The sequence below is a fragment of the Canis lupus genome, chromosome 17 (genome assembly GCF_011100685.1).
Source record: "Canis lupus familiaris isolate Mischka breed German Shepherd chromosome 17, alternate assembly UU_Cfam_GSD_1.0, whole genome shotgun sequence".
Lineage (NCBI taxonomy): Eukaryota > Metazoa > Chordata > Mammalia > Carnivora > Canidae > Canis > Canis lupus.
In genome coordinates, this window is record NC_049238.1 from 25,552,449 (window position 1) to 25,564,899 (window position 12,451).

A 12,451-nucleotide genomic window follows, 5' to 3' on the forward strand; every position below is an offset into this window, starting at 1 on the left:
AAAGATGGGATATGGTATAAAGCCTTTAGATCCTGAGAAAAATCATCTAAGTCTTCTCAATATCTGCTGAGAAAGACTTGGAAGAGAAGAGAAGGTTAGAAGACTCAATTCTGTGTCTCCCCAGAACTTAGAGTTCAGGACGATAAAGAGGGAGTTATGCCGAGAATCTTCCATAGATGACTTGACTTTCCTTCCCCAGTTCTGAGCTGGCACAAAGGATTCCGAATATTTGCTCTACGCATTTGGCCTTCTGTTTCCTCCTTTCACCACAGTATCTTTGTCACAGCCCAACGGAAATGGGAGGAGTCTGTGTTTGGGCCAAGGAAAGTGCATGAGAATAGTAGGGATGTGGCTGAGAGAGATGGTTAGGGGTAACTTTCCCCAGATCAAGCCTTAACTTTGATTAAAATCTATCATGAAACAAAATAAAAATTATTTCTTTATGATAGTATTATTTAAAATAGTAATTCCTCATTGGACTAAGGAATTAAGAACCACAACTGCACCAACTTCTTGAGTGCATTAACTTCTTTATCCAGTTTGACTTTGAATTGAGACTATACTAAATCAGTAATCCCTGACCCTGGGGGCATCTGGCTGGCTCAGTGGTTAAGAGTCTGCCTTCTGCTCAGGTCGTGATCCTGGAGTCCTGGGATGGAGTTCTGCATCGGGCTCCCACAGGGAGCCTGCTTCTCCCTCTGCCTGTGTCTCTGACTCTCTCTCTCATGAATAAATAGATAAAATCCTTAAAAAAAAAAAAAAAAGAAAAAAGTAATCTCTAACTCTGGAGTGACTTAATTTGGCTTCAACAACAAGTAATCTAGGGATCCCTGGGTGGCGCAGCAGTTTGGCGCCTGCCTTTGGCCCAGGGCGTGATCCTGGAGACCCAGGATCAAATCCCACATCGGGCTCCCGGTGCATGGAGCCTGCTTCTCCCTCTGCCTATGTCTCTGCCTCTCTCTCTCTCTCTCTCTGTGACTATCATAAAAAAAAGAAACAAAACAAAAAAAAAAAACATGTAATCTAAATGGGAGTTTCTCCTGAGACTGTCTGAGCTTTTCCTTTGCAGAACCAAAACCCACTACCCAGCACTATAAAGAGAGAGGAGAGCAGAGGCCCTCTTATGGGGATAGTCGATCTTCTTCATGGTTTATTCTATTTGTAGAACAGATACAGGAAAATTGGTACTTACTTTGTCCATTCAAATCCTGAAAAGAGGACATTTTCATTTTTCAAGGGATTTGAGATCGAGGTTACAGGATTGGGAGGCCATCTTCAAAGTCATGTGGTTGATCCTTCTCCCAGCATCCTGCTGGACCTTCTCACAGCAAATGATGTTTACTTCTTCTTAATTCAGAGCATTCTACACAAATAGCTCATCCACAATTTGCTTTATAATAGTCATTTTCATTCTTTGAATGATGATTTGACTCTTCTTTATGAAATTCACTGAGGAGATGGGGGGAAATATATTCATTCATTCATTTGTATAAAATGTGCATCTCAGCATCCTATTGCCAGAGCAAATGGTCATGCATTCCCACCTCCCACTCCCTCTCCTCAGACCCATCTTGAGTTATGGAAATGCCAAATGCTTGAATTCCAGGCCCTCAAGAAAAGCTCTGCAAAGCCCCTCATCCTTAATCTGAGAGTCTTTGTTGAGCAACATAGATTTTCTTTGGTAATGAAGTAGGGGGAGCAGTCTTGTGCCCCAATACAGAAGAGTCTCTAGGGAGGTCTAGTGGTAAGACTATGGACTTTAAAGTAATGAAATTGGCCTAAGATCTGCCGGTTGCTACAGTCTGTGTAAGCTTGGCAAGTTGCTAACCTTCTCTGAACCTATTCCAGTGCTGTGCTGCTAAATATTGAAAACATTTGTTCCCTGAGGGTAAAGGCCCTATTTTGTAGCATTTACCAATCTCCACATTAGAAATCTTTTCACCATGACTGATTTCAAGCTAACAACATATGTCAACTGGCTAAAAAGAACCATGAGAATTCAACAGTCAGGTTTGACTGAACAGTAAAAACCAGCTCCAGGATACCACTGGTTGCTTATCTGTGCATTGGGTTTGAGAACACTATTGAACTTATGAAGTCATGAGAATTCCTGTATAATATCTCATACAAAGTAATAGCTCAATACATGTTAGCTACTATTTTTAGCCAATTGTTAAAATTTAAATTCAATTAGCCAACATAAAGTACATCATTTTTTTCAGATAGTGTTCAATAATTTATCAGCTACATAAAACACCCAGTGTTCATCACATCACATGCCCTCCTTAATGTCCATCATCCAGTTACCTCATCTCCTCCATCCCTTTCAGCAACCCTCAGTTCATTTCCTGGAGTTAAGTCTGTCATGGTTTTTCTCCCTCTCTGATGACTTTCAATTCAGTTTTCCCTCCCCTCCCCTATGATCCTCTGTGCTGTTTCTTATATTCCACATATGAGTGAAACCATATTCTCTGATAATTATCTTTCTCTGGTTGACTTGTTTCACTCAGCATAATACCCTCCAGTTCCATCCAGGTCAATGTAATTGGTAAGAATTCATCCTTTCTGATGGCTGAGTAATATTCCACTGTATATATACACCACACTTTCTCTATACATTCATCTGTCAATGGCCATCTTGGCTCTTTCCACAGTTTGGCTATCGTGGACATTGCTGCTATGAACATTGCAGTGCAGGTGCCCATTCAGATCACTGCATTTGTATCTCTGGGGTAAATACTTCTGTCACCACTCAAAAAAGTAGCACATTTCACCACTCATAGAATTTGGTCTTTTCTGTAGGGTATTACTACAAAACAATTGTCTACTGGGGTAAGTAAGCTCTGGCACCTCTCCAAGTCCCTGGAGAAGCTGTGTAACTTCTGTTCCTCACTCTCCAAGGTCTAACCCTCAAATGCAGACCACACTGTACCCAAGCAGCCTTTCATAGCTTGGAGAAATATCTCCCTGGCTTTTCACTCTGAGACACTATCTGCACTAGTTTTCTTCCAGGGCGAGGCTGCTCCTATTTTTCAAATCTTAATCTTGACTCATGCAAATAGACGTGCTCCTCCTTGAAGTCCTCAAGACTCCCTGGTCTGAAAGGCACTATCTGGCACTCACTCCGATCCCCCAGGATCCCACCCAGCTTCCCTTCCCATCTGTCGTAATTTCCACTACTAACCTCAGTGGAAATGGTACCTCATCCCGGTGCATTTGTCCTGTCAGCAAGTCTCCTCTCTCTCCCTGTAGGGTCTCATCTCTCCTCTTGGCTTCCATATCCTCCCTATGGAGATGACCACTAAGTCTGAGTCTGCTCATGCTCTTCATTTTATAGCTGAAGAAATGTCACCTCAGAGAGACTTCAAAAGGTCACAAGGCTAGGTTTTGTGCAGCTATATTTCTTCACCTATAAAATTAAGGCATCGATACCTTCTCTATTTGGAAGACTCATGAGAAAGATTGAATAAAGTCACTTGGGTCACATACATGAAAATGTTTTAAAATTTGAAAAGTGTACTGCTGTGTTAATGGTAGGATGTTCTTATTGTTAACCATGGTGTAACTCCCTCCCTCTGTGTAGACTACTACACTCCTCTTTCATTGAGTAACTAGGTGAAAACACTGCTGCTCATTCATTCATGCATGCATTCATTCATTCATTCAGTATTCATTTGTACCAGACTCTATCAAGATCAGCACTATATGGTAGAAGGTTCTGAGATCATGAGCATATCCTCAGTTTGTACTATGCAGTAGAATTGCTACTAGCCACAGGTGGCTCTTGAGCACTTGAAATGTGGCTTGCATGACTGTACAACTGAGTTTTAAATTTTATTTATTTAAATTCACATTTAAACAGATATGTGTGGCTAGTGGTTACTCTATTTGATAGCACAGGTCTACACCCAATCATCAAAGTGGAAAGAGTTACACTTTGGTTGCCACTTAGATCCACACCACGTTTCTTCGCAATGATCTTGACAGGTATAGCTTAGCTCTTTGCTATCTGGCTGGGATACCATGGCTGAATAGGGAATGGCAGAGGACTGATATTTTAAAACATACATCTGGTTATTTTTTGTGTAAGTCCTATTCTCTCTGTAATTCTGCCTGTGTATCGTGGGCTACCCTGTTTGTAACTGAATTCTCAAAACCACAGAGGAATATTTATTGGGAATTCCACATATAACAGGTCAAAGGAAGGCACAAATTGATTTCAATTCAATGTCATCAGTATTTGGTAGCACATTATATAATCAAGCAGATTTTATTTCTAGTGTACTTCCTTTTTCTTAATAAGATTGCCACTTTTCTATATCTCAATAGATGATATTATTTCCAAAAAGACAGGTCAAAGATGACCCTCATATTGTCCCTTCTTTTTGTAAAACTGCTTCTCATTCTCTAAAACTAAGAAAACAGAACCAAAAGCCATTAGGCAGCAACTGCTGTCACTTTTGTACTTTTCTTTTAATATACCAAGTAAGGACACACTATACATAATGTTTGACATCTGGGTTGTTTTTTCCTTTACTATTTTTATGAGTCCTTTCTGTATCAGTTAAGTATTAAACTATTTCATTTGGGGGCACCTGGGTTGATCAGTTGGTTAAGCATCTGCCTTCAGCTCAGATCATGATCCCAAGGTCCTGGGATTGAGTTCTGCATCTGGCTCCCTGCTCAGTGGGAAGTCTGCTGCTCCCTCTGCCCCTGCCGTCTCCCTCATGCTCTCTCTCTCTCTCGCTCTCTATGTCTCTCTCAAATAAATAAAATATTTTTAAAAAATAAAGTTATTTATTTATTTATTTTTGTTTACTTATTTATGTATTTTAGTAATCTTTACCCCAATGTGGAGCATTAATTTACAACTCTGAGATCAAGGGTCAAATGCTTTTCTGAGCTAGCCAAGCACCCCTTAAACTGCTTTATTTAAAAAATCAGCCTCATTAAGGTATAATTACATAAAATACAAACATATATATGGTATATTTGTGTTTATGTATTATTACATTATGTATTTGTATATAGGTATTATACATTTATTAAGTGTATGTTAATTTTACAGAAGCTGCCAAACTATTTTTCAAAGTGATTGTATCATTATATATGCCTGCCAACCTATAAAAACCAACAGCTCCAACTGTTCCAAATTCTTGCCAGCACGTGACATTATTCATCTTTTTAATTTTAGCCATCCTATGAATGGGTAGTGGCAACTCATTATGTAGGGTTTTTGTTTTGGTTTGGTTTTTAAGGATCTTATTTATTTATTAGAGAGAGAGCATGCACAGGGGAGAGGCCGAGGAAGAGAGAATCTGAAGCAGACTCTTAGCTCAGTGCAGAGCCCAATGCCAGGCTCAATCCCATGACCTCAAGATCACGACCTGAGCCAAAACCAAGAATCAGACGCTTAACCAATTGAGTCACCCAGACACCCCTCTTATTATGTAGTCTTAATTTTTTTTTAATGATGTTGAGCATCTCTTCATGTACTTTATTGTTCATTCATAACTCTTCTCTGAAGTATCTGTATGAATCTTTTGCCCATTTTGCAAATTGGGCTATCTTATTATTACTGACTTTCAAGAGTTCTTCATAGATTTTGATGTGAGTTGTTTGTCAGATATATGTACTGTGAGTGTTTTCTCTTAATCTGTGGTTGTTTTGATTGTATCCAGGAGCTAATTTATAAAGGTAACTGAGTGACAACACGGAGAGGTTAATGCCAATAAAAGAAATTTTATTACTTACAATCCCCAGTAGGAGAGTATGCTGCATTATACAGGGCTTGGTCAGGAAGCAGAAGGAGTAAAGGAGAAAGCCTAGCCCAGAGCCTGCATTATAATTTTCACAGGAAGATATGAGTGAAGCAGGGTAGGTAAATTTGAGCAAGTTTAGGATAATAAACTTATCCTAAATAATAATTTTAGCAGACTCTGGGCTATAAGCGTGACTCTGGATTGATTTAAGGCAAGGGAAATATTGGCTTGGTGCATGAGTTAGTAAAGGTGATGATTGGGGCTATTGTCTTTGGATTGGTTGTTTGGCATAAGAAAGCACTCTCACAGACAAGATTTTTGCTCTTCCTAGAAATTAGCTAGCCCTGAAAGGGGGAGTCCCTCCCAACTGCCAGAACCCCCAACACAGCAAAGCACCATAAAATATAAAAAATTTAAAACATAATTAATAAAATGGTTTTTGCCTTTTATTCTCTTACGTCTTTTGAAAAACGTTATCCTTTTTATGGATACTATCTTATTAATTTTTCTTCTTTGATTCATGCTATTTGTATGTTAACAAAATTATTGTTAACCCAAGCCATAAAGATTTTCACCCAAGTTTTCTTCTAGAGGTTTTATAGTTTTCGCTTTTACATTTAAAAGTCATTGATCCTTTTGGGGATAGATTTTGTTCATGAAGTGAGATGAGGAGTTGAAGTTCATTTTTTTCTCTATAGAGATATCCAATTTCTCTAGCATGATTGATTAAAAAGATTATTCTTTACCCATTAAATTTGTGAGTCTGCTTCTGGACTCTATTCCGTTCCATTGATTTATATGTCTGTTCTTTTTTTTTTTATTTTAAGATTTAATTTATTTATTCATGAGAAACACAGAGAGGCAGAGACAGAGACAGAGGGAGAAGCAGGCTCCATGCAGGGAGCCCAATGTGAGACTCAATCCCATGACCATGGGATCACGCCCTGAGCCAAAGGCAGATGCTCAACAGCTGAGCCACCCAGGTGTCCCTATATGTCTCTTTTTATGCCAATATCAATCACACTGTCTTGATTATTGTATCCTTACAATAAATCTTGAAGTCAGGTAGTATAAATCCTTCCATTTTGTTTATTTTTTCAAAGAATTGTTTACATTTCCATATAAATTTAAGTGTTTATTAATTTATATTTTTAAAAGAAGCCTTTTTGACTTCTAGTTTCTGCTGTGGTATGTAAAGAAGTTGTTACTCCAACCTAACATCAAGTAAAAAGTAAACTGAATAAATTTGAAAATCAACAACTCTTTTTATTTTTTTTTTTAACCTTTTAAAAAAGATTTTATTTATTTATTCATGAGAGACAAAGAGAGAGGCAGAGACACAGGCAGAGGAAGAAGCAGGCTTCTCGCAGGGAGCCTGAGGAGGGTTTGATCCCAGAACCCCAGGATCACGCCCTGAGCCAAAGACAGAGGCTCAACCGCTGAGCCACCCAGGCGTCCCAACAACTCTTTTAAGATCTGTCAGACAACTGGGACAAACAAGTGCCCCCAAACTGGAGACAGTCAGGTAGATACAGAGAATCACACTTACTGGAGTAGAAACCCATAAGGAGCAGAAACTCATGAGCAAAAACCTTTAAGGAACCAGTGCCTTTATATGGGCCCCAGTGCATTTATATGAGGTGCCAGAGGATTGGAGGCTTTCAGAAATGAGAGAAGCAAGAAAAGCTGTCAAAATTAGAAAGAGTATCTTTTAGGGCAGTTTTTCAAATTGGCCAACTCATTAGCAGGTCATGATAGCAACTTAAGTGGGTTATAATTAGTAAATAAATGTATTTTTAAAGTTCATTTATTTATTTATTTTAAGTAATCTCTACGCCCAATGGGCAAAGCTTGAGTCTGGCGCCTTAGACCACTCGGCCATCCTGACACCCTTCTACGCCCAATGTGGAGCTCAAACTCACGACTCAGAGATCAAGAGTTGCATGCTCCTCCAACTAAGCCAGCCATGCACCCAGGTATATATATTTTTAATGAAATAAAATTAAAACTCTCAGAATGCACTGTATTTTTTTCATGAAAGTTTTACTTCAATTATTTATGTATCCTGGCACTGGGTAGTGGTATAAGATATATTTCTTATCATGAATTGAGGCCAATGCAATTTTGAAGGCCTGTGTTCTAGGGGAACCCCTGCAGAAGGATATTAAAATCTGCTGGAAGAGGTGACTTTTGAGTTGTTCTTGATGGAAACCAAAGTTCCTGAGGCAATAAAGGCAAAAGACTATTTTTAGGCAGAGGAGCAGCTTAGGGAAGGAGCCATGTGGGAACAACTTAGAAATAAGGGGGCAGCCCCAGTGGCTCAGCAGTTTAGTGCCTGCCTTGGGCCTGGGGCGTGATCCTGGAGACCCAGGATCAAGTCCCACATCAGGCTTCCTGCATGGAGACTGCTTCTCCCTCTGCCTGTGTCTCTGCCTCTCTCTCTCTCTCTCATGAATAAATAAATAAATAATCTTTAACTTAAAAAAAAAAAAAAGAAAGAAGAATGTGGACAGCACATGAGTGTGAGCAAAGGACTAGGTTCAAATCCCAGCTCTACCACTGATGAGCTGGGAAGCCTTGATCAAGGAATCACTGGTACACAGAAAGGACTCAGTAAACAGCAGCTACTAAAGTTTCTTGCCTCCCTTTCTACTGCAAAAAAAAAAGATTTGAGTCTTGGAGGTATCAGACCTCCACTGACTGGGAGTTTAAGAGAACCTAAGAAAGGAAGATAGAGGAAGGAGGCAAGAAGATCCTTATATTTGCATGTAAAGAGAAAAAACTCATTCCTGGGTTGGCTGTCCATCCCTTTCTGCTAAAATAACTCATTCCTGGGTTGGCTGTCCATCCCTTTCTGCTAAAATAATCAATTAAAATTGCTACATGGGGGCACCTGGGTGGCTCAGTCAGTTAAGGGTCTGCCTTCTGCTCACATCATGGTCCTAGGGTCCTGGGATCAAATCCTACATTGCATTACCTGTGCAGCGAGGAGTCTGTTTCTCCCTTTGACCCTCCCCCCTCTCCTGCTCTCTCTCTCTCTCAAATAAATAAATAAAATCTTTAAAAAATAAAATTGTACATGAATCATGAGGCAGGAATCTCAGCTGATTCTGAAGATGCTAAAAACTCGTATTCAGTATCTCACGACATAACTATTTGGCAATGAGGCCTTTAAAGAGGGAATTAAGCTAAAATGAGGCCATTAGGGTGGGCCCTAATCCAATCTGACTGGGGTCCTTATAAGAAGATAAGATTTATACACACAAAGAGAGGCCCCAGGGAATCCTGCCCTGCGGAGACCATGTGAGGACACAGTGAGAAGGCAGCCCTCTGAAAACCAAGGTTTCAGGAGAAACCAAACCTTCTGACACTACAATTTTGGACTTGTAGCCTCCCGAACTGTGAGAAAATCACCTTCTCTTTCTATGGTTTTTGTGATGGTGGCCCTCGCAGACTAAGACAGTTAGAGAGAAGTGTGTCGAACTCATAAGAGAGCAATGACAGGAGTGGGTGCTATCCTATCTGCAGTCAAGGAACTGCATGACCTGAAGCATATCAACTCTCTCTACCACGTTTTCCACCTCTCTAAACCAGCATTGCAAGTAGTAACTGAAAGTACATAAAGACCCCATCAACCTAGGCATCCTCTGAACAGCTGTGCCCTTCACTTTTTTCTCCAGATATTGGGTTTCTTGTCAGGAATTTGAGGACTGGAGGGACTGAGTAGTCCCCCACACCTTCTCAGCACTGACCTGCGATTCTAACAACAGTTTTAGAAACAAGATTAGGTTTCCTTTCTGTAAGTCCAACAAGTATTTTTCAAAAGTCCTTTCCTTCTCTTTGTCTCAGAGCAAAAACACACCCCTCTGACTTCATGTGCATTTAACATCAATTCCAAGTAACCTAATGGAATCCCAGGAAACCACACTGACACCCCTAAAAGTTTCTCTTGCAGTCAAATCTAGCCAGCCATGCAAAACCACACTCATTGGTGCAAAGCCTTTTATAGCTGCTGACACAAGCTTGAAATGAATGTAAACCCAAATTTTAATATTTGGTTCCAACCACTTAAAACCCCATCCTTTCTCCCAACAAGTAGCTGGCTGAACAATCCAGTTGCCCTCTTCTAGGTGGATCAAAGAGACTTTAAAAATAAAATTTCTGTTTATTAGCTTTCTATGTCACAGGGAGGCATTTCTGTAGGTTGGAGGCCCGCCTGTCCTGTGGTAGAGGACTGTAAGAGAAAGACAAACATGTTCCCTTTTTTTCTTTTTCTTTTTCTTTGAAAGCATGGTAAGAATGACAAGTTCTACCAGTTCATAAAGGGGAGATGAGTGCAAGCAGAAGTAGCAAGGGGAGAAAGTGGAACTTGACATTTAAAGATGCAAGAGGTAGAAATTCACACCAGGAAAGGAATCGCTCATTTGGTTCTTTTTGATTCACAGCACATCAATCCTAGTTCTGTTGGCTTATCTGTTCTATAGCTAAAATGAAGCAAAGTGTTTTGAACACTTAATACATATTAATTTTTATGAGTAAGCAAACGAGTGAAATTAAGCAAGCCAGTCTGATTGGCTAGAGCATGCTGCTGTAGAAGCCAGAGCCACCTGTGCCGTGGATCCCAGTAGACTCCTAGCAAATGCATGCTCTCAGTCACCAGGGTCCTGGGCAACATTGGCACAGAACAAATGGGTCATGTCAGTGGGTCACTGTCAGTCTACTCCACTGATGATGCATGGCACATTCTCCTGAGTATAAAGAGCCACAAGCTCCACTGGCACACACATGTGAAGCTTGTGGTCACAGACTCCAAGAAGCCAGTTCGCATTCAGCTCTGGATGTGAGAAATCTCTTGGCAGTTCTCTTGAGAATGACATTCTTGCACATTCTTTCCTCTATCTTTGCACAAACTACCATGAACTTCTTAGGTTATTTAACTGCCTATTTCAAAAAGAACACTATGACATTAATCTATCTGACATAGGGGAGATCTGAGTTGTCCCCTAAATAAATGTCTGCATTCCACATTTCCAATGGGGCTAACAATAATCTTTTCTGACTTGGGAGGTGGGTTTCTTTGAAATGAGATCAAGGTTGTGCTATCAGCTGGGGTTTTTGTTTTTTTAAGATTTTATTTATTTATTTATTTATTTATTTATTTATTTATTTAAGAGAGAGAGAGAGACCACAAGCAGGGAGAGCAGCAGAGGGAGAGGGAGAGGGAGAGGCAGACTCGTCACGGAGCAGGGAGCCTAATGCAAAGCTCCATTGCAGGATCCTGGGATCATGACCTGAGCCGAAGGCAGGCGCTTAACCAACTGAGCCACCCAGGCACCATCAGCTGGGTTTTCAAAAGTTTAATGAAACCTATATGCAAATATATGTTCACAGAGGTAGAGGTAGGTACCAGAATATTAACAGTGCTTAAGTCCCAGGGGTGGGGGTAGAATTAAGGTAATTTATAATTTTCTTCTTTGCTTATCTGTATAGTCTAATTTTCTGTAAAAAAATACCCATTGCTTTTATAAAAACAAATTATATAATACAGGATAAAAAGGGGAAATGTAGTCATAGGGGGCCATGCAAATATATCAGATCTTAACCCTTGGAGTTTTTAAATGTTGTATTTTTGTAGATTGGTTAAATTAAGGATCTTGAGATGGAGAAATAATCCTGGATTATTAGGATGAGTTCTAAACATGGTCAGGTCACAAATGTCCTTATAAAAGAGAGGCAGAAGGAGATAGAGGAGGAGGAGGCAGTGTGACCATGGAGGCAAAGATTGGAGTCATGTGGCTGTGAGTTAGGAGAGGCAAAAAAAATGGATTCTCCTCTAAAGCCTCAAGAGGGAGTGTATTCCTGTTGACACCTTGATTTCAGCCCAGTGATACTTTGGCCTCCAGAATGTGAGAAAATAAATTTCTGTCGTTTTAAGCTATCTAGTTTGTGATATTTTGTTACAAATAATGCCATAGTGTATTATGGTAAAATAAACACAGTTATATCGACTTTGATGCAAGCAAATCCTCCCTGTGGACTCATGAGTTCCCATTGCAAATGGATTTTAGCCAGGTGTTTTCAATGCATTGAGAATAGATGATTTACTAGAAAGGTCAGCATGCTGAGTAAATTCCAAGAGCTATGTCCCTTGGCCTTTTGCTCTTCCTCCCAGGCTCTCTCACTCCTTTTCCTGGAAGTATAAAATACCGGAAATGCCCAGGACTCTGAAGCCAAAAGACGTGAGTTCAAGTGTGGGTTCCATCTTGTGACTAAAACAAGTCACAAGCTTCTTAACAATAAATTGGTGGTGACCCAACTTGCCCTGGGATTGTTCATAATCATCATCTGAGACACTGTATCAGAAACCACCACACCAGTACAACTGCTCTGTGATTTTAAGTATTTATAGATACTCATGCTTTTCATCCCCAGTTTAATGAGGAAGGAGAGGAAAAGTCAAAATACTTTTCTCCCTGGTGGCCTGTAACTTATAATTCTAATAGTCATTCTAGAATTTTGGAGTCTTTGGAGTATTTTGTCTTCTGCAGTCAGAGACAGGGGAAGTTATTGGGCCAAGTCACACTTGGCAACTTCCTAATAAACCTTACTGAAAGAAGGTCAAATCTTCTTGACTTCCTTTAGGAAGTCATGGTACATTGTGCATAGTATCCTCAGCTTTATATATATAT

General features: G+C 40.0%; 1 protein-coding gene across 1 annotated transcript in view; it reads right to left on the reverse strand.

The window, feature by feature from the left end:
- The window catches only part of NLRC4 (NLR family CARD domain containing 4), a 28,394-nt gene extending 26,917 nt beyond the window's left edge, over nucleotides 1-1,477 (reverse strand). Inside the window, 2 exon segments of the mRNA XM_038562400.1 lie at nucleotides 1,175-1,216; nucleotides 1,219-1,477. Coding sequence (XP_038418328.1) covers nucleotides 1,175-1,216; nucleotides 1,219-1,477 — 301 coding nt within the window.
- Between the last annotated feature and the right edge of the window lie 10,974 nt (nucleotides 1,478-12,451).